Source organism: Salvelinus fontinalis, unplaced genomic scaffold (genome assembly GCF_029448725.1).
Source record: "Salvelinus fontinalis isolate EN_2023a unplaced genomic scaffold, ASM2944872v1 scaffold_0919, whole genome shotgun sequence".
Classification (NCBI taxonomy): Eukaryota; Metazoa; Chordata; class Actinopteri; order Salmoniformes; family Salmonidae; genus Salvelinus; species Salvelinus fontinalis.
In genome coordinates, this window is record NW_026601128.1 from 50,190 (window position 1) to 73,600 (window position 23,411).

General features: G+C 43.2%; 1 gene segment (V, D, J or C); it reads right to left on the reverse strand.

Annotated features, from left to right (window-relative positions):
* Positions 1-569: 569 nt before the first annotated feature.
* On the reverse strand, positions 570-21,830 carry LOC129847666 (Ig mu chain C region membrane-bound form-like). The segment is given in 10 exon segments: positions 570-797; positions 1,204-1,355; positions 1,525-1,812; positions 6,250-6,549; positions 6,686-6,979; positions 7,138-7,452; positions 12,873-13,172; positions 13,298-13,636; positions 20,196-20,495; positions 21,678-21,830. Coding segments are annotated over 10 exon segments (2,316 nt in total).
* Positions 21,831-23,411: the final 1,581 nt, after the last annotated feature.

Below are 23,411 nucleotides of genomic sequence, written 5' to 3' on the forward strand. Positions count from 1 at the left end.
GGGTCACCTAAGCCAGGAGAGGCTGATCTACAAATAGTATTCCCTGCCAAATAATAGGCTTTGTGTGATTAAGATTCACAGAGATACACCTCCCCTGGCTAAGGTGAATCCCCCCACCAAATACATACGCACAACAAGACTGTGATTGATTGATTGGAGAAAGCTTGTATCAATTAAATAACTTTTCCTAGGATTTTCTACCAGCAGCAAACCTAGTGTATCATGCTGGAAATACAAGTAAAAAGTGCCAGAAAAACAACCAAAAAGCATGGTCCTACTTCTGTGGTCTTTTAATGTTCTCTATATGTATTTATGTCAAATCACATATGAAACATGATTTATATTCTTACTAATGGTATATATGTTTTAACATAATTTAAAAACGATAAACTACAAATATCACACAAGAGGGAGGAGGACAAAGTAGGTTGATTGAAATAATGTTTTATTATAAGCAGATAATTCAGCAATAACTGGTGTCTAAATACTTCATCATAGAGAGTAATTGTATGCTTTATTTAATAGTGGTTAAACATCCATTTTTATCTCTGCTCAAAAATTCTATTAACAAGAGATGAGAGCAAGTAAGCGCGCCTCCACATTGTCTGTCTTTGTGGGGAATGAAAACAAGAACACTTCCCTGTCATCAAACCTGCAACAGTAAGTCATTAAATCTATGCAATTTTCTAAAGAAGCGTGTTGTGATTGTATAAGAAAAGGTTGAAATAAATAGTTTCATTTCCAGTTGAACTTCTAGGGATCCATCATATGGAAGTGTCCTGAAGTCATCATTTTGTCTGAAAAAAAGAAAATACAAATGTAAGTAAGTATAAGTTGTTGTGAAAACCTTGTAATGCTTGTTTTATATTCAAAATGTAACTGTGGCTTAACCAGCAATAAAATGCGAATAAGTGTGATAATGAGGTTGAAGTGACATACAAAAAACCAAGAACATATAGCCTCTGGGGAAACCAATTTGATTTATATTGAACATGAAGATAATGTGAATACCCTCTGTGTGGGATGACATTCCATGTCTGAAACTCAACAGGTGCTTCAATAGGTCATCAAAGCAGTAAAGACACACTGGGACATAAGAATGCATTCTTATATTTATTGTTTTACGCTAATCGCACAAACATATATTTGCACTTCAAAGCCAGGCAGTGAAAACCTGTGAGGTGGTTATATTCTCCCTCTCACCTTGACCAGAGTGACTGTGAAGCTGTAGAGGAGGGAGATGAGGAAGAGGACTAGGAAGATGCAGGCCATGTTCCAGTTCTCCTCTGCAGTGTCCGCCAGAATGGGATCAGACCTGTTCTCGTCAAAGAAGACACCCTCCACCCCAAGGAGCTCTACTCAAAAGGAAAAAAAGATTTTCATTGAGAAAGTGTTGCAGAAACAGGCTAGCCTGGAATCCAAACTGTAATGCTCTACTACAATGGTGAAAGAGACAAGGAAGAGGCTAGCACCAGGAAAATGTTATTCTATCAGAATTGAGTGAACAGACAGACAGACAGACACCTGGTTTGGATATGTTCAGGGCCAGAGTCTGGGTGGTGTGGGTCACCCTGCAGGTGTAAACAGCCCCCGGTGTCCAGTCCTGGTGTGCCAGGCTCAGGTGGCTCCTGATGCCGAACTTTCCTCCTGGTGCTCTGTAGGGGGTGCTAGTGTTGTTGTTCCACAGCTCTGTGACGTTGTCCAGCAGCCAGGTGATGTTGATGTCTGAAGGACTGAAGCCAAGCACCAGGCAGACGAGCTCACTGGGACCCTGGAGCAGGGTTGCTGTTGGTGTGGAGGGGGTCACTGAGCCTGGAGAGAGAGAGATAGTGAGAGTCATGGAAGGAGAGACTGGAGTGGATGAGACTGGGGAGAGAGGGGGCTGTATGACTGATAGTTTGGAAGAGAAACTGGGTGGATAGAGGGGGGGCTGCATGACTGATAGTCTGGGAGAGAAACTGGGAGGGGAGAGAGGGGGCTGCATGACATAGTCTGAGAGAGAAACTGAATAGAGCATGGATGCGGAGACAGGAACTGGGGTAATGGTATTTGATCATGGGAAAACTTGATAGATTGGAGATTTGAATATGTTTCATTTCTTAACTTTTTCTGTGTGTATTCTGTGTGTATTATTATTGTATTGCTAGATATTCCTGCATTGTTGGAGCTAGAAACATAAACATTTCGCTGCACCTGCAATAACATCAACCAAACTGTGTAGGTGACCAATACACTTTTATTAGATTTTTATGAGTGATGATGACTGGATGAAGGATGTATAGTTGAAGTCGGAAGTTTACATACACTTAGGTTGGAGTCTCCACAAATTTCTTGTTAACAAACTCTAGTTTTGGCAAGTCGGTTCGGACATCTACTTCGTGCATGACACAAGTAATTTTTCCAACAATTGTTTACAGACAAATTATTTCACTTATAATTCACTGTATCACAATTCCGGTGGGTCAGAAGTTTACATACACTAAGTTGACTGTGCTGTTAAACAGCTTTAAAATTCCAGAAAATGATGTCATGGCTTTAGAAGCTTCTGATAGGCTAATTGACATCCTTTGAGTCAATTGGAGGTGTGCCTGTGGATGTATTTCAAGGCCTACCTTCAAACTCAGTGCCTCTTTGCTTGACATCATGGGAAAATCAAAAGAAATCAGCCAAGACCTCAGAAAAACAATTGTAGACCGCCACAAGTCTGGTTCATCCTTGGGAACAATTTCCAAACGCCTGAAGGGACCACGTTCATCTGTACAAACAATAGTATGCAAGTATAAACACCATGGGACCACGCAGCCATCATACCGCTCAGGAAGGAGACGCGTTCTGTCTCCTAGAGATGAACGTACTTTGGTGCGAAAAGCGCAAATCAATCCCAGAACAACAGCAAAGGACCTTGTGAAGATGCTGGAGGAAACAGGTACAAAAGTATCTATATCCACAGTAAAACGAGTCCTATATCAACATAACCTGAAAGGCCGCTCAGCAAGGAAGAAGCCACTGCTCCAAAACCGCCATAAAAAACCCAGACTACGATTTGCAACTGTGCATGGGGAGAAAGATCGTACTTTTTGGTCGTCCTCTGCTCTGGTGAAACAAAAATAGAACAGTTTGGTCATAATGACCGTCGTTACGTTTGGAGAAAAGCGAGTGGGAAAGCTGCCGTTACCGTCAACCTTGCAATCATTGGACAATAAATTATATGAGGTATGATCACGAATATCCTACCAACGGGACATCAAAAACTGTATTTTCTTATGTTTCACGGAATCGTGGCTTAATGATGACATGGATATTCAGCTAGTGGGATATACGCTGCACCGGCAAAATAGAACAGCACACAAGATGAGGGGGCGGGGGTAAGAAATCTAAGGAAGTCTCTAGATTTTGCTTGCCTGAAGTAGAGTATCTTGTGATAAATTGCAGACCACACTATCTGCCTAGAAAGTTTTCATCATTACTTTTCGTGTCTGTTTACTTACCACCACAGACGGATGCTGGCACTAAGATCGCACTCAGTCAGCTGTATAAGGAAATAAGCAAACAAGAAACCGCTCACCCAGAGGCGGCACTCTTAGTGGCCGGAGACTTTAATGCAGGGAAACTTAAATTAGTTCTGCCTAATTTCTATCAACATGTTAAATGTGCAATCAGAGGGAAAAACATTCTAGATCATCTGTACTCCACACACAGAGACGCGTACAAAGCTCTCCCTCGCCCTCCATTTGGTAAATCTGACCACAATTCTATCCTCCTGATTCCTGCTTACAAGCAAAAATTAAAGGAAGCACCAGTGACTCGGTCTTTAAAAAAGTGGTCAGATGAAGCAGATGCTAAACTACAGGATGGTTTTGCTATCACAGACTGAAACATGTTCCGGGAATCTTCCGATAGTATTGAGGAGTACAACACATCAGTCACTGGCTTTATCAATAAGTGCATCGAGGATGTTGTCCCCACAGTGACTGTACGTACGTACCCCAACCAGAAGCCATGGCTTCTGGCCAGTGACACTGCCCAGTGACGAGCTAAATCGCTTCTATGCTCGCTTCAAGGAAAGCAACACTGAGGCATGCATGAGAGCATCAGCTGTTCCGGACGACTGTGTGATCACACTCTCCGTAGCCGACGTGAGTAAGACCTTAAAACAGGTCAACATTCACAAGGCTGCGGGGCAAGAAGGATTACCAGGACGTCTGCTCCGGGCATGTGCTGACCAACTGGCAGGTGTCTTCACTGACATTTTCAACATGTTCCTGATTGAGTCTGTAATACCAACATGTTTCAAGCAGACCACCATAGTTCCCGTGCCCAAGAACATGAAGGCAACCTGCCTAAATGACTACAGAACCGTAGCACTCACGTCCGTAGCCATGAAGTGCTTTGAAAGGCTGGTCATGGCTCACATCAACACCATTATCCTAGAAACCCTAGAGCCACTCCAATTTGCATACTGCCCAAACAGATCTACGGATGATGCAATCTCTATTGCACTCCACACTGTCCTTTCCCACCTGGACAAAAGGTGAGAATGCTATTCATTGACTACAGCTCAGCGTTCCACACCATAGTACCCTCAAAGCTCATCACTAAGCTAAGGATCCTGGGACTAAACACCTCCTTATACAACTGGATCCTGGACTTCCTGACGGGCTGCCCCCAGGTGCTGAGGGTAGGTAGCAACACATCTGCCATGCTGATCCTCAACACTGGAGCCACCCAGGGGTGCGTACTCAGTCCCCTCCTGTACTCCCTGTTCACCCACGACTCCATGGCCAGGCACAACTCCAACACCATCATTAAGTTTGCCGACAAGACAGCCTATAGGGAGGAGGTTAGAGATCTGGCTGGGTAGTGCCAGAATAACAACCTATCCCTCAACGTAACCAAGACTAAGGAGATGCTTGTGGACTACAGGAAAAGGAGGACCGAGCACAACCCAATTCTCATCGATGGGGCTCAAGTGGAGCAGGTTGAGAGCTTCAAGTTCCTTGGTGTCCACATCACCAACAAACTAGAATGGTCCAAACACATCAAGACAGTTGTGAAGAGGGCACGACAAAGCCTATTCCCCCTCAGGAAACTAAAAAGACTTGGCATGGGTCCTCAGATCCTCAAAAGGTTCTACAGCTGCAACATCGAGAGCATCCTGACTGGTTGCATCACTGCCTGGTACGGAAATTGCTCGGCCTCCGACTGCAAGGCACTACAGAGGTTAGTGCGTTGGCTCAGTACATCACTGGGGCTAAGCTGCCTGCCATCCAGGAACTCTACACCAGGTGGTGTCAGAGGAAGGCCCTAAAAATTATCAAAGACCCCAGTCACCCCAGTCATAGACTGTTCTCTCTACTATCGCATGGCAAGCGGTACCGGAGTGCAAAGTCTAGGACAAAAAGGCTTCTCAACAGTTTTTACCCCCAAGCCAATAGACTCCTGAACAGGTAATCAAATGGCTACCCAGACTATTTGCATTGTTTGCCCCCCTACCCCTCTTTTACGCTGCTGCTACTCTCTGTTTATCATATGTGCATAGTCACTTTAACTATACATTCATGTACATACTACCTCAAATGGCCCAACCATCAGTGCCCCCGCACATTGGCTAACTGGGCTATCTGCATTGTGTCCTGCCAACCACCACCCGCCACCCGCCAACCCATCTGTTACGCTACTGCTACTCTCTGTTTATCATATATGCATAGTCACTTTAACCATATCTACATGTACATACTACCTCAATCAGCCCGACTAACCGGTGTCAGTATGTAGCCTCGCTACTGTTATAGCCTCGCTACTGTACATAGCCTCGCTACTGCTATTTTTCACTGTCTTTTTACTGTTGTTTTTATTTCTTTACTTACCTATTGTTCACTGAATACCTTTTTTTGCACTGTTGGCTAGATCCTGTAAGTAAGCATTTCACTGTAAGGTCTACACCTGTTGTATTTGGCGCACGTGACAAAAAACGTTGATTTGATTTGCTGTGTTGTCATGTGTCGCTGCCTTGCTATGTTGTTGTCTTATGTAGTGTTCTGTTACCTCTCTTGTCGTGATGTGTGTTTTGTCCTATATTTATATTTGATTTATTTATTCATTTTTAATCCCAGACCCCATCCCCGCAGGAGGCCTTTTGCCTTTTGGTAGGCCGTCATTGTAAATAACAATTTGTTCTTAACTGACTTGCCTAGTTAAATAAGGGTTCAATAAAAATACAAATATATGATCACAAAGTTCCATTCTAACCTTTAACATTACTGGTCTTCTCTGTGGAGTTGAAGCAGCGATGTTCAGCTCTGCATGTTATTGTGTTCAGGGTTTTCCATTGGCTTGAGGGAAGAGTCAGGTTACTGCTGGTGATCTGAGTTGTGCTGCTGGCCTGGTTCACTGCAGTCCCGTTGGTTGGGTCTTTTCCATCCAGAAGCCAGGACACTTTGGCGTCATACGCAGAGTGGACCACACATGTAGATGTTACCTCAGTCTGTGTCATCACTGTCCTGAATCTGGGGGTCTCCAGGTGGAGGGATGGAGTAGACGAGGGAAAAACTGAGAGCAAAACAGATGAGTGTGGAAATAAAATCGTATAATCGTTTTTTATACTACAAGGTAATTATGTTATGATTTATGACTTTTGAAGCAACACTTTAAACAGGTAAGGTGCTTCTGTAAGTTTACAACCTACCTGTGCACAAACTAGTGCTCTTCCTGACAGTTTTCTGAAGATCTTTGTCATCTACCTCACAGATGAAGTCCTTCCCCTCATTCCACTCCTGCTGTGTTACTGTGATATGACTGGTTACTGCCACATGTCCGTCTTCCCCCATCCTTATCTCATTGTCTGCTGCAGACCTCTGTTCAGACCCAGAGAGCCACTTGATCTTAGGGTTGAATCCCCACCCAGAACACATGAGTTTCTGGGTCGCTGAGCCAGACGGCTCCTCACTGGGGACTAGAAGGAGTTCCATGGACAGTTCACCTGGAAAGAACACCATTTCCTTTTTCAATTTTAGCCCTGGAGTGCTGAATGAAGATCATAAAACAAACAATGGAAAGATAATTCATGTTGGTAGGCCTTTCTACATTTTCAAGCATTTGAGAAGGTATAATTGGGTCAGATGAGAGAAGTTCACCTACCAAAAAGCTTTCCTGTTGAGTTAGACACCCAGCTGTTGGAGTAGCCTTGGTTCACTTTACAAGTGAAGGTGTTGTCTTTCTTCCAGTGTGATGTGGGGACAGAGAAGCGTCTGATGAGTGAATGGGGGCCATTGGAGGCAGGCAGATCAACATACTGTTTCTCAGGAAAATCAACCTCATTGGCCTGAAAGGTGATGTAGAGGTCACTGGAGGAGAGTTGTGTGATGGCACACTCCAGCACAGCACTGTCTCCCTTCAGTAACTCTGGGAGAGACCTCCTGATCAGCACTGTAGTAGTGCTGCTCACTGAAGGTCCTGGAGAACACACACACAGAGGAGAGGGGTTAACAGGAGAAAGAAACACTGATTTGACTTCAGTGTCAATAATGTCTACTTTTTATAGGGGAGGACAGAAGAATAGTGAATGTTTTGCTGTACTTCTCTCTGTATATATCTTCATTCAAAGACTCAATCATGGACACTCTTACTGACAGTTGTGGCTGCTTTGTGTGATATATTGTTGTCTCTACCTTTTTGCCCTTTGTGCTGTTGTCTGTGCCCAATAATGTTTGTACCATGTTTTGTGCTGCTACCATGTTGTGTTTCCACTATGTTGTTGTTATGTTGTGTTGCTACCAATGGCGCCGGATGAAATGGCAGCAGTCTTACAGGCGCCCAACCAATTGTGCTATTATGTGTTTTTTTTCGTGTTATTTGTAACATATTTTGTACATAATGTTTCTGCAACCGTATCTTACGGCAAAAAAGAGCTTCTGGATATCAGGACAACGATCACTCACCTCGGATTAGACAAGGATTTTTTCTTCAACAAGCAGGACGCACAGGACATATTGCTAACACCCGACAAGAACAACATCCCAGTTATTTGCAAGAGGAAGAGACGCAGGTGTCACGCCCTGACCATAGAGCGCCCTCGGGGTTCTCTATGGTGTTTTTGGTCAAGGCGTGACTAGGGGATTTTCTAGTTTTTATTTTCTATGTTGGTGTGAGTATGGTACCCAATTGGAGGCAGCTGATGATCGTTGCCTCTAATTGGGGATAATACTTAGTGTGGTCCTTTTCCCACCTTCATTGTGGGATATTGTTTTGTCTAGTGCCAATGTTCGCTACGAACTGCACGTTCATTTATTCATTGTATTCTTTGAAGTTTCACCTTAATAAATATGTGGAACTCTACGCACGCTGCACCTTGGTCCAATCATTATAACGAACGTGACAGAATATCCCACCACTACAGGACCAAGCAGCGTGCCATGGAGGAAAAGGAGAGCTGGACATGGGAGGAAATAATGGGTAGATGCGAGACCCTTCTTTGGCGGGAGTCGCCAAGGAGTACAGGAGGACAGCGGCGACGCCGGGGTCCACGGCCACAGAAACCCCAAGATTTTTTGGGGGGTTGGGCACAAGGGGTGGTTGGTCGAGCTGAGGAGAGAGCCAGAGACCGTCGGGGAGTCGATGGAGCAGTGTGAGGAGGGAGATCGGAGAGAGATGTTGGTTTGGTGTATTCTGCAGCGCATTCGCCCTGAAGAGCGTGTCATCAGTCCGGTAAAACCTGTGCCGGCTCCACGCACCAGGCCTTCAGTGCGCCTCCCCAGCCCGGTACGTCCTCTGCCGGCTCCCCACTCTCGCCCTGAAGAGCGTGTCATCAGTCCGGTGAAACCTGTGCCGGCTCCACGCAACAGGCCTCCAGTGTGCCTCCCCAGCCCGGTACGTCCTGTGCCGGCACCCCGCACTCGCCCTAAAGAGCGTGTCATCAGTCCGGTGAAACCTGTGCCGGCTCCACGCAACAGGCCTCCAGTGCGCCTCCCCAGCCCGGTACGTCCTGTGCCGGCTCCCCGCACTCGCCCTGAAGAGCGTGTCATCAGTCCGGTGAAACCTGTGCCGGCTCCACGCACCAGGCCTCCAGTGCGCCTCCCCAGCCAGGTACGTCCTGTGTCGGCTCCCCGCACTCGCCCTGAAGAGCGTGTCATCAGTCCGGTGAAACCTGTGCCGGCTCCGCGCACCAGGCCTCCAGTGCGCCTCCCCAGCCCAGTACGTCCTGTGCCGGCTCCCCACACTCGCCCTGAAGAGCGTGTCATCAGTCTGGTGAAACCTGTGCTGGCTCTGCGCACCAGGCCTCCAGTGCGCCTTCTCAGCCCGGTACGTCCTGTGCCAGCTCCCCGGACTCGCCCTGAAGAGTGTGTCACCAGCCCTGAGCTTCCAGCGACGGTTCACAGTCCAGAGCTTCCTGCATCGGTGCCCAGTCCAGGCACGGCGTCCAGTCCCGCTCCATGGCCGGAGCCTTCATCTGCGCCGGTGCCCAGTCCAGGCACGGCATACAGTCCCGCTCCATGGACGGAGCCTTCCTCTGTTATAGTGCCGAGTCCGGGCACGGCGTTCAGCCCAGCTTCATGGCCGGATCCGTGGTCTGAGAGGGTGCTACGTCCTGCACCGGAGCCGCCACCGACGCTAGTTGCCCACCCTAACCCTCCCCATCTAGCTTCAGGTTTTGCGGTCGTAGTCTGCACCTTTAGGTGGGGGTGGGGGTGGGGTACTGTCACGCCCTGACCATAGAAAGCCCTCTGGGTTCTCTATGGTGTTTTTGGTCAGGGCGTGACTAGGGGGTTTTCTAGTTTTTACTTTCTTTGTTGGTGTGAGTACGGTTCCCAATTGGAGGCAGCTGATGATCGTTGCCTCTAATTGGGGATCATACGTAGTGTGGTCCTTTTCCCACCTGCGTTGTGGGATATTGTTTTGTCTAGTGCCAATGTCCGCTACAAACTGCACGTTCGTTTATTCTTTGTATTCTTTGAAGTTTCACCTTAACTTCACTAGGGTAGGAGCAGCATTCGGAATTTTGGATGAAAAGCATGCCCAAATTATACTGCCTGCTACTCAGGCCCAGAAGCTAGGATATGCATATAATTTGTAGATTTGGATAGAAAACACTCTAAAGTTTCCAAACCTGGTAAAATAATGTCTGTGAGTATAACAGAACTGATATGGCAGGCGTAAACCTGAAGAAAATCCAACAAGGTAGTACTATTATTTTGAAAGGCTGTTTTTCCATTGAAAGCCTATCCACCATACAAAGACTTAGGACCCAGTTCACAATCTCTATGGCTTCCTCTACATGTAGCCAGTCTTTAGGCATTGTTTCAGGCTATTACTCTGAAAAACGAGGGAGATACAGCACTTTCAATGAGTGGACAGTGGACATTTCCAGACACGAGTGATGCGCGTGATTTGGAAACACGCCTTTCTATTGACAAAGCTTTTGTCCGGTTGAAATATTATTGATTATTTATGACAAAAACAACCTGAGGATTGGTTGTAAACATCGTTTGACATGTTTCTACTAACTTTTATTGAACTTTTTTAACTTTTCGTCTTGATGTTGAGAGTGCGCATTGTGCCTTTGGATTTCTGAACTAAACGCACCAACAAAACTGACGTTTTTGAACAGAAAGAGGGACATCAAACAAAACTAACATTTATTGTCTAACATGGAGACCTGGGAGTGCCACCAGATGAATATCATCAAAGGTAAGTGATTCAGTTTAACGCTATTTCTGACTTTGTGACTCCTCTCCTTAGTTGGAAAATGGCTGTATGGTTTTGTGGCTAGGCGCTGACCTAACATAATCGCGTGGTGTGCTTTCGCCGAAAGCCTTTTTGAAATCTGACAAAGCGGTTGCATTAAGGAGAAGTTTATCTTTAAAATGGTGTATAATACTTGTTTGTTTGATGAATTTTAATTATGGGATATCTGTTGTTTTGAATTTGGCGCCCTGCAATTTCACTAGCTGTTGTCGAGGTGGGACGCTACCGTCCCACTTATACCAGAGAGGTTAATAAATATGTGGAACTCTATGCACGCTGCGCCTTGGTCCACTTATTTTAACGAACGTGACAGCAGGTACAGAGGACACAGAGCGGGGTGCCTCGTAAGGATCCACAGAAGCGAGTGGGAAAGCTGCCGTTACCGCCAACATGCAATCATTGGACAATAAATTAGACGAGGTACGATCACGAATATCCTACCAACTGGACATCAAAAACTGTGATATCTTATGGTTCACGGAATTGTGGCTGAATGATGACATGGATATGAGAGCTGCCGCTTTCAAGGTGCGGGACTCTAACCCGGAAGCTTATAAGAAATCCTGCTATGCCCTCTGATGAACCACCAAACAGGCAAAGCGCCAAAACAGAGCTAAGATTGAATCGTGCTACACTGTCTCCGACGCTCGTCTTATGTGGCAGGGCTTGCAAACTATTACAGACTACAAAGGGAAGCACAGCAGTGAGCTGCCAAGTGACACTAGCCTACCAGACTCGCTAAATCACTTCTATGCTCGCTTCGAGGCAAGCAACACTGAGGCATGCATGAGAGCATCAGCTGTTCCGGACGACTGTGTGATCACACTCTCCATAGCCGACGTGAGTAAGACCTTTAAACAGGTCAACGTTCACAAGGCTGCGGGTCAAGAAGGATTATCAGGACGTCTGCTCCAGGCATGTGCTGACCAACTGGCAGGTGTCTTCACTGACATTTTCAACATGTTCCTGATTGAGTCTGCAATACCAACATGTTTCAAGCAGACCACCATAGTCCCCGTGCCCAAGAACACGAATGCAACCTGCCTAAATGACTACAGAACCGCAGCACTCACGTCCGTAGCCATGAAGTGCTTTGAAAGGCTGGTCATGGCTCACATCAACACCATTATCCCAGAAACCCTAGACCCACTCCAATTTGCATACCGCCTAAACAGATCTACGGATGATGCGTTCTCTATTGCACTCCACACTGCCTTTTCCCACCTGGACAAAAGGAACACCTATGTGAGAATGCTATTCATTGACTACAGCTCAGCATTCAACACCATAGTACCCTCAAAGCTCATCACTAAGCTAAGGATCCTGGGACTAAACACCTCCTTATACAACTGGATCCTGGACTTCCTGACGGGCTGCCCCCAGATGGTGAGGGTAGGTAGCAACACATCTGCCATGCTGATCCTCAACACTGGAGCCCCCCAGGGGTGCGTACTCAGTCCCCTCCTGTACTCCCTGTTCACCCACGACTCCATGGCCAGGCACAACTCCAACACCATCATTAAGTTTGCAGACGACACAACAGTGGAAGGCCTGATCACCGACAATGACGAGACAGCCTATAGGGAGGAGTCACTTTAACCATATCTACATGTACATACTACCTCAATCAGTCCGACTAACCGGTGTCACTATGTAGCCTCGCTACTGTACATAGCCTCCCTACTACTTTTTTTCATTTTCTTTTTACTGATGTTTTTATTTCTTTACTTACCTATTGTTCACTGAATACCTTTTTTGCACTGTTGGTTAGAGCCTGTAAGTAAGCATTTCACTGTAAGGTCTACACCTGTTGCATTTGGAGCACGTGACAAAAAAACTCTGATTTGATTTGATTTGCTGTGTTATCATGTGTTGCTGCCTTGCTATGTTGTTGTCTTAGGTCTTTCTTATGTAGCTGTTCTCTCTTGTCGTGATGTGTGTTTTGTCCTATATTTATATTTTATTTATTTATTCATTTTTAATCCCAGACCCTATCCCCGCAGGAGGCCTTTTGCCTTTGGTAGGCCGTCATTGTAAATTACAATTTGTTTCTAACTGACTTGCCTAGTTAAATAAGGGTTCAATAAATAACAAAATAATACAAATATATGATCACAAAGTTCCATTCTAACCTTTAACATTACTGGTCTTCTCTGTGGAGTTGAAGCAGCGATGTTCAGCTCTGCATGTTATTGTGTTCAGGGTTTTCCATTGGCTTGAGGGAAGAGTCAGGTTACTGCTGGTGCTCTGAGTTGTGCTGCTGGCCTGGTTCACTGGGGTCCTACTGGTTTGGTCTAATCCATCCAGAAGCCAGGTTACTGTAGCATCATACGCGTAATGGACCACACATGTAGCTGTTACCTCAGTCTGTGTCATCACTGTCCTGAATCTGGGGGTCTCCAGGTGGATGGATGGAGTAGACAAGGGAAACGCTGAGAGGAAAACAGATGGAGAAGTCACAAGACTTGCAGATTTGGATTGTTACTATGTTTTTCAATTGTACAGTATTCTATACCCATCCTCTGGCCCAATACACAGTTCTGTCACTGAAACCCACCTGAGCAAATGCTGGTGGTCCTGGAGACGGGTGCTCCTGGAGGTGGTCCTTGTGCTGCATTGTGGGTGGCCTTGCATGTGACCTCTGACCCTTGAGTCCATTGGCTCCGGTCCAGCTCCAGCTGGCTGTTCAGGCTGAATGTTTTCTCCTCACCTTCTACACTCTGCAGCTTCCGCTGGACTGGAGAGGTGGTCACAGTCTTGTCATCCAGCAGCCACTCCACACTCAGCTTGTCAGGGTAGAACCCACTCAGGATGCAGAGGAGTCCCACCTTTGAACCTCCCTCCAGTTCCTCCCAGAGAGGATACAGGGTGATATTTGGAGGAATGACCCGCTGCACTAATACAAAGTGGAAGGAGGAGGAAATTTCAGGGCCACATTTTTGACTTTTACATTTTTTTCTGATTTGGTGATTAACAAGATGTCAGAAAAAAGTCAGATTGTAAACTTTTAATAAAATTCTTCATACCTTTTTTTAGTGCAGTTTAAAGTAACCCAGTCTATGAAAATCAGGCCTGGGTTGAGTGTAATGACTTTTAACATAGCCTAGATGGCGCTATGGACCTATTAGGTAGCTGGCTGGCGGGGCACTGAGAACTGGTAATGGTAGTGGTCAGATGTGGAGATGGAGGGTTGTGAAATGCAGGTGTTAGAGGAGGACAGGCCTCAGCGAACAGGGAATGCAGCAGGCAGAAGCGTGGGGTAACACCCTGGTCCCAAAAAAGCTTCCCAAAAAACAGAAGTGAAACATGTTGCTGAGCAACCGTGTGTATCAGAAGCCAGGTGTGAGGTCTACTTCTGCTTAAGGAAATCAGTTGCCATTTGCATGTTTCTGAGCTATTTACATTAAGAGTTCTCTACTCTGCTTTGGTTATGTAACTTCTTACCACTTTGGTGTTACACTTTCGTTGTTTTGACAACCCATCAAGCTATTTCTGAATAGTTTGCATACCAAGTGTAGCAAGGCCCACTGATTCCAGATGTGTTCAAGCAGGACCCAGTATGTAGCATCCAGCAAAAATAAGATGTATATTACTTACTGTAGATTCATCTACACATCACAACAGCCACGCAGTTCTAAAATACCTTTTAAAACACATATACTGATGTAACCGTAAATAAGAAATGTGTTTCCTCAATGTTTATAATACATTATAATGCATCATTCTAGCTGCATTTTCTTTCTAAGGAATGGAGAAATGTTAAGGGAAGAACAATACACTGTTGTTCACTTCAGTTACACTTTTATTATCTTAATAGTTTTAAAAGACACAATGAAATATTTACAAATTTAACCTCTACAGTTGAACTATTCAAACAAAATCAACAATAAAGACAAGCAGGAGAACAGTTACATTTATTGTATCCATTCATATATTGTAAGTATGAAAAGTTATATCTTCTTCAAACTCAGTTTCTTCATTTCACCTGAAATAAGAAGCAAACATTTGTTCACTTAAATTACTTACAATAATTGTGACATCTATTTAGATGCAATTATTATTTGTATTAGCTGACACTTCAAAGAAATTACTTGTGTAAATTGAATATACTTATATATAATATAACTATTAGGCCTATATAATAATATAGTTATATTGTAAGTTATATATAATATATTTAGCTTATTCCCTCTCACTAGTATGCCTCTTGCAGAGAATTGCAACACACAAAATAGGCCTATGTGTACATTCTTATCTTGCTAGAATCTGTTCATGTTGCTACTGAAAGTTCTACCACATATACATGGATTGTTTGTTTGAATATGGATCCATACAGACTATGGAACTTTCAAAACCAAAATGTCTTCCTTTCACACTAGAAGGGATACAGCTTTTGTTTATTTTTTGCATTTTAGCTAACCCTAACCTCTTTCCTAACCGTAAACTAATTCTCCTAACCTGCTACGTTAATTCTCCTAACCTGCTGCGGCTGGTAGCTTAGTGGTTAGAGCATTGGGTCAGTAACCGAAAGGTTGCTGGTTCGAGTCCCTGAGCTGACAAGGTACAAATCTGTTGTTCTGTCCCTGAGCAAGGCAGTTAACCCACATTTCCCTCAGCCCTGAAGATGCGGATGTTGATTATGGCAGCCCCTTGCACCTCTCTGATTCAGAGGGGTTGGGTTAAATGTGCAAGACAACTGACTAGGTATCCCCCTTTCCCCTAACCTGCTACAAAAAGTAAAATCTGACAAAAGCTTATCCCATTTAGTAAAAACCCCAGATTCCCAAAAAGGCATTACCTTGATGGCAGTTGCTCCAACGCCATACAGCAGAGTTATGAGGAAGAGTATGATGAAGGTGAAGGCTGTTTTTCCCATGCTGTCCCTGTCAGTTTCCATGGTGTTGCTGCATGGACAGTCAGTCAACACGAGACACTCTGCATGTGGACATGAGAACAGTGTCAGTAGGCAGTCAAAACGGTTACTCATCCCTCTGGTGCCCAGTCTGAAACCCAATCACAAACCCCAACTTCTGGACACTTCTTCACGGCTCCTAAGAAATCTGAAAGTATTTGTTATAGATCTTAGCTCCGCCATAGCTCCAGCCATCTTGTTAACAAGGGGGAGTTTTCACCGTATTGCATGTAGCCTACCCTTACTGTTCCATGCAGATCTAAAGGGGCTATCAATAAGTGTCAAACGGTTGGAATGGGTATACTTTGAACTGTTTTATGGGAAACCATGCATAGTACAGCTGTCTCCGGTATCAGTCATAGATAATACTGTCTCCGGTATCAATCAGAGATAATACTCTCTCCGGTATCAATCATAGATAATACTGTCTCCAGTATCAGTCATAGATAATACTGTCTCTGGTATCAGTCATAGATAATACTGTCTCCAGTATCAGTCATAGATAATACTGTCTCTGGTATCAGTCATAGATAATACTGTCTCCAGTATCAGTCATAGATAATACTGTCTCTGTTATCAGTCATAGATAATACTGTGATATTTGGTAGGACATGAGACAATAATCTAAAGCATGCTTTGTCTATTGGACTTGAGCATGTTTTTTCTGCCTCATCCCCTGTGACCTTTCATCCATTACTGAGTTATTACTTAACGAATACAACACATTGAAGATCTAAAACATGAGGATATCAAACCAGCAGTGAAGGTGACCCTGACTTGCTTTGGCCAAACGGCACACTTGCCAATCAATGGGGACTTCCAACTTCTACTTGGCTTGGCTTGCTTCTTGTGAACGAACCCTAGTCACATCTCATCCATTTCCAAACCCAAGGTGGTAGACTTTGAATCAATAGAACAGACATATAGCATTTCTACAGGTGAGACCCAGTAGAGGGAACAGAAGCACACAAAGCCAAACAACCAGACAGGAACACCTGATTAAGTTCAATGCACTACATCTGATTACACCAAAGACATGAGGAGAATATCTGAAACAGCAGACAACTAGGTCGCTAATGCTAGAGCTACACTTCCATAGTTCATTCCTATCATCAGGGGAACATTTTATCAATGTGAGTATATATCACTTCTCTATTGTGTACAAGACCATAGCTCAGTGTGCAAAATACGCTTTATACTAATACATTATTCAGTGTCCACCATTACTGTATTACAGATATATTTTATGATTATTGTGACCTGATTGCAAATGTAAAGCATCGATACTTTGCTTGACTTGTATTGTCACTTTACCATTAGTTCTAGTAGTGTGAGAGTTGACATTTCCCCCAAACAGAGATACTGAAGCTTTGCACAAAAGTGGGGAGACGGGACAGACATGAGTAGGACCTGCATGACACAGTACATCAACAGGATTAATGATTGAAAGTTTTTATTTTTATTTTAATTCTGCATTTAAAAGACACACAACATGTTATGTCACTGACACAAACAGCAGAGGTAACATGCAGCAACACACATCAACAAAACACAACACAACCTCTACTGGGCCTTGCAGCTCTGAGGCACATTCAAGCTGAGGTTAACTAGGTTGGGTTGGTTTGAGGTTCTGTCAATGGTTCTCATAATCATTTTTGTGGACTTGATCATGCTTTCGTGGTAAACTACACAGCTATACACCACTTCTTTGTTCTTCCACAAGTCATTGCTAATTGTGAGCTGACTGTAGACAGAGTAGGTCCTTCCTGATTGAATCTGGCTAGTGGTGTTGAATTGGTACAATGCTGAACTGATCGTTCTCTCCACCGGCTCATCGTCAACAAGCCAAGCCACTAAAACGTCCTTGGGGTAGAAGTCTTTGACGTAGCAAGTCAGGGTCACCGTATTATCACTAGTTTGTTCTGCTGGAGCCAGCAGAAAGACAGATGGACGCTGTGGATCTCCTCCTGGAAGCACGAGAGAACAGTCAGGGCTTCTCTCCATGCAAGTACTTGGCAAACAATTTACATTTTGCTAAATGCTGCCTATATTAAGCCAACCAAACAATGTCTTCCCCCACAGGAGTTTCGTCTTGAGAGACCAAAGGGACCCATCATAGACAAGCATTTTGTCATTTTGCAGTCTGTCATCATCTGATTTAATCAGATCAAATTGCTATCAGCTCCATTGGGTTCCTTGCAATTAAACAATTAAAGTCATTTTTTACTGGTCTACACAATCTCCTATCATCATTTTTAATTCCCAGAAGATGACCAATTGGATATCTGTTTGATAGGTTTTGAAACATCGTAAAAATGAAATCCCAGTTTAGTCAAAAGAAAAGTGAGAGGGAAACCAAAGCAGTTTGTCTTACCGGTCTCCCTCTTGTAGGCTTTCTTTACCAAGGACCCCAGGTTTTCCAAGTGATCTACAGCGCAGTAGAATACTGTCCCATTGCTCCAGTCCTCATAAGTGATGTCTAGTATGGCAATTTTGTCAGTGTCACCCTTCCGGCTGGTTAAGGTCTTTCCATTGTCATTTTCCCATTTGACGCTCATGAAGCCAGGAACTACTTCATCGACATTGCACACAAGCTCAGCTTTTTTGTTCATAAGCATATCCTCAAGAGACGGCGGGGTGATCTTAATGACTACTGAATGTTCATGGGGTGGACCTGCTGAGAAAGGATGTAAGGAATGTTCACCAAGCTGTTTGTGACAACAGCAATTAAAATGTAAACAGTTTGTATGTTTTGGATCAATTTTATTTGATTTGATTGGTATGTTTTTGATCAATGTAGGCTATTCTGTTTTCCCTCCAGCTGGCTGATTACAATCAATCCTTTTTCATGCATGGGCTATCTTGATGCAATTTAAGATAAACCTTTAAGTGCTAATTAGAAAAATGTGCTAACTTTTCAATCTGGCCTGGAGCTCTGTCACAAAATCCCTGCCTCTTGAAGCTGCTGTAATAAGATACCAAGAGAAGATAATCTGACGTGTTCTACTCACCATCTGATGAAGTGTAGCCCACAGTTCTCCTCACATTTCCAGCTTTGTTCTTAAAGACGCAAGTGAATGTTACTTCTTCACTCTTCCACTCACTCTCATTGACCCTGAGATAGCTGGTTGAGCTGTACAGAGTTTTCTCACTCTTCTTCTCACTCTCACAAGAACTCTTGAAGTCAGATACAACTTCCCTTTCTGTTCCCTTTTCCGTCCTCGTCCATGTGATTGTGTGTGTACGGGGTGAAAAGTCATGGGCAAAGCAGGCGAAGGAAGCCGTCTTATTTTCTGCCATCTCCTCTTTAGAGGGGGTCATTACGTAAAGAGACGGGTGCTGCAGATATTCCACTAAAAAACAAACATACACACACACATATATATATATATATATATATATATATATATATATATATATATATATATATATATATATATATATGCAGAAGCAGAGAGAAAACAACATACATTTGCAGAAGCTGGCATAGGCTACAAATGCACCGTAAAGATGAATAGAACACCTAAACAGCTTATGGGAAATTTCAGGTAACAGTGACAGTGAGACTCCGATTTTTCACTTCTAAAATGTTTTTCAACCAAAAACCAGAGATTGCAAAGTTAAACAAACCATGCGACTCTATCCACAAGGACTCCTTTTTACAATTTCCACAGAAAATTTTACAAAAACACATTTACTTGAAGAACAGTGTAGACACAAAGTTCGGTAACAGAATGACGGTTTGTGCTGTTTGTACTGTCATTATGTTACCAAACTTTGAATCGGTACTATTCAAGTAAATATTCTAATATTCTATTTTAATTTTAAAAAGTGTATATCAAAATATATAAAGTCTTAGACTGTGGACATAGAATACTTATGGTGGCAGACGAAAGCAAGAAGAGCTCAACACTGTTTGTAGCATGCCTTCTTAGGGAGATGGCTTAAATAGTCCCAACTAAAGGGGCAAGCTACAGCCACTCCAACCAACCCTCATCCTAGTGCCATAGCACATTCCCCACAACTAGACTGACACCTAGCAATGTTTATACAATTGGCCTAAATGGTTTATTCTACAGTGGGTGACACAAATGTTGATTGTTACAGTGAATTAGCAATTGACTACGTTTTAATGCATTGATTGTTTAATTTGCCCTAAGGTGTCAGGTAATTTAGGTGTTATACTTACTGTATGCGCGTTGACAACAATTGTAATATGTAGGCATCAAAATTATTGTAACCTAGGCTGTATAGTCCATATTTGCAGCAGTGGAATATTCCAGCAAAAATATGTGCAATTTTTATGTCTTATTCAGATTTCATAAGCTTATTGTCTTCAATATTTCGATTTCTAAAAATGTGTCTTTCAACAAAACTAAACATAAAATAACCCGCAAATTATGATTATCACAGAGGCTATGTTTTTTACGAAATTAGTAGATTAATAGGCTACATGGATATAAATACATTAAACTCAATAATATATGATTATTATTATTATTAGTGACATATGTTATTAAATGGATAAACAAATACATCTTACTTTGTTTCTTCACTGATACTTCCTTTGAACCAGCTGAATGTTCCACGGCGCATTCAAATGTTTTACTGTCCCAGTCTGCTCTCTTTACACGGAGTTGACTGACTCCCATGTAGCTTCCACCGGTTTGGACCGCAGGGTACTGAACGAAATCAGTCAGGGAATTCCCGCCTTCTTCATTCCATTTGAAGGTGAGGGAGGCAGGCGTGAAGCCAGTGGCAATGCAACCCAGAGTCATCATATCTCCGGTCCCGGAGCCACATTGCACAAGAGGGAACAAGGTCGGAGCAGTTGGTGTTGAAGCTGTAAGATAAATAATGTGTTACAAATTGTCCATAAAGCCAAACAGTTTTATAGAATACACCATGAAAAAATAAATACATAAATCAACCAACACTGACCAAATAAAATAGTTAACAGTTGTAAGGACCTATTCTATTTGACATCGTCAGGTTATTTAACATTTATTTAGTAGGCTAGGTTTAATACATGATGATTTATTACCAGGGTAGGATATTGTTCACTCCAAATACATGCACATAGGTTACACATGAGTTGAATGTGTTATCAAAAACGTAAAATACAATATCCACTGATAAAAGACAGGCAGTTAGGACTGTAGGCTATATACGTTTTTGAATGATTAAACATAAATATTTTTATTGATTAAATATTTGTCCTTATATTTAAGCGATCATTTTCCACTATGAACTATACCTTGCCTCAACCAAAATTAGATTCTTACCTAATGAAACGGTTACTATTGTACCCTGACCCCAGTAGTCAAAAGCAGCGTAGCACTGTGTTCAATTACCTTAACAAGCGGTATAAAAAAGCATTCTCCCCAGGTTCTATACCCTCTTATTCCCATTCTTAATGAAAGAGCGCAAAAGGAACGCTATTATTTTGTACACTTTCTGATATTTACGTTGACTGTAATGTTAGGTTATGATGTTTTACTTTAAGTTTGTTTGGCACACTTCACTTCAAATAGGCTTCATTATAGACATGTATCTTAATTCCATTGCAGATTAAAAGTAACACAACTTTACATTTCAATAACCTAAAGCAGAAAAATATAAACAGCTTCAAAATCTATTTGTAAAATTACGACATTTTCATTTGATAGTCTCACCTGATGAAACTGTAACCATTGTCCCTTTCCCCCAGTAGTCAAAACGGTTGTCACAGTGCAAATAACCAATACAGGCTATGCACAAAAACCTGTTTCCATATTTAATATTGTCCCTATCATACTTTTTAAAGGTTTGTTTTGAAATCACATCAATGAATTTCAGTTGTTTTTGTCCAGATTATGAATATGCCTTTGTTATAGGGTAGGCCTACCGTTACTGTTTTTGATCCTCAATTCAATTTAGCAAATTGACAAAATGAAGCCTAGAATCGAGTTGTAAAAAACGACATGCATTTGACTTTTCGAATGATCACTGACACATTTGATGAAATCATAATACTTTTTCTTACCTGATGAAACGGTAACCATTGTGCCTTTCCCCCAGTAGTCAAAAGCATAGTCACAGTGCAATCTTTCAATACGTGCAACGCACAAAAACTACCGCAAGTGAAGACCAAAAATACATATTTCAAGCCTTTAGGAGAGAGGGACTTTTAACTCAAAGTCCAACCTCAATAGTAATGCAAAAATAAACAGAATATGTTTTTGTTTTACCTGTGGACACGGTCACCATGGTCCCTTTCCCCCAGTAGTCAAAGTAGTTGTCACAGTGAATGGTCTGACCAACACTTCGTACAAAATCAGTCAAAATAACCTGAATAGTCACTAGTTATGTGTCAATAATGAAATAACTTTTTTAGGTCTGAATGTTAAGGCTACTTACCAGAAGTTATCGTGACTTGGGTTCCTTTCCCCCAGTAGTCGAAATAGTAATCACAGTGATAATTGTTTATCTGCCCCTAAACTAAAAACCCAATTCATTTCAAACGTATTGCTTCATTAACTTTATTTTGTGGCATCTTGATGGTTGTCTCCTTCCCTGGGGAGATGCACTTCCCATCAAAACGGAAGTGTTGCATGAAGTTAACTTTGGCTGAAAGTGTGAGCACATTTTTCTTCCTGTCCTTTTTGAGAGTGAGCCCCTTCTTCCTCTATCCGCTGTGAATGTTGATGTATGGGAAGCATCTTGAGCATCATCCTGATAGGGCTATTTCATTCCAGATACTGTGGGTGTGAATCATTGGTGACACACAGGATTGACAATCATTGGTCAAAATCTCTGTTCCTTGTTTCCACACTGTTGCTGGTAGTTGGACGTGAGTGGTGGCCATCATTCCCGAATTAGATATGTATAATCTAGGTCACCGCTTAACACAGACATTTGGCCAAAAAACATTCATGGCCGACCATCACTTAATTGGTCTTCGCTATAGAAACAATTAGAAGACCACAATTATTCCAGTGCCCAAGAAAAACAAGCTGCATGCCTAAATGACTCACCCCGTTGCACTCACCCCTGTCATCATAAAGTCCTTTGAAAGGCTGCACACATCAAGGCCAGCATGCCAGACACACTGGACCCACTCCAATTTGCTTACCACTCCAACAGATCCACTCAAGATGCCATCTCCATTGCAATCCATATAGCTCTATCACACCTGGACAAGAGGAACACCTATGTGAGAATGCTGTTCATTAACTATAGTTCAGCATTCAATACCATTGTTCCCTCCAAGCCCGGGCCCTGGGTCTAGACTCTGTCCTTTGCAACTGGATACTGGACTTCCTGACAGGCAGACCACAGGCTACAACAACTGAGGATTGGCAACAACTCCTCCACTACACTGACTCTCAAAAATACCTCCACTACACTGACTCTTAACACGGGGCCAGGCACAACACCAACTCCATCACCAAGTTTTCAGATGACACCACGGTTGTAGGCCTGATCAACAACAGTGATGAGACAAGGGAAGAGGTAAGAGACCTAGCAGTGCGGTTCCAGGACAACAACCTATCCTTCAATATCACCAAAAAGAAAGAGGTGATTGTCAACTTCAGGAAGCAGGGAGAAGGATATGCCCAATCCACATCGATGGGACTGCTGTGGAGAGAGTCAGTGACTTCAAGTTCCTCTGCGTCCAAATCTCAGAGAACCTGACATGGACACACAACACCATCACTCTGGTCAAGGAGGAGCAACAGCGCCTCTACTTCCAAAGGCAGATGCAGAAACTTGGCAT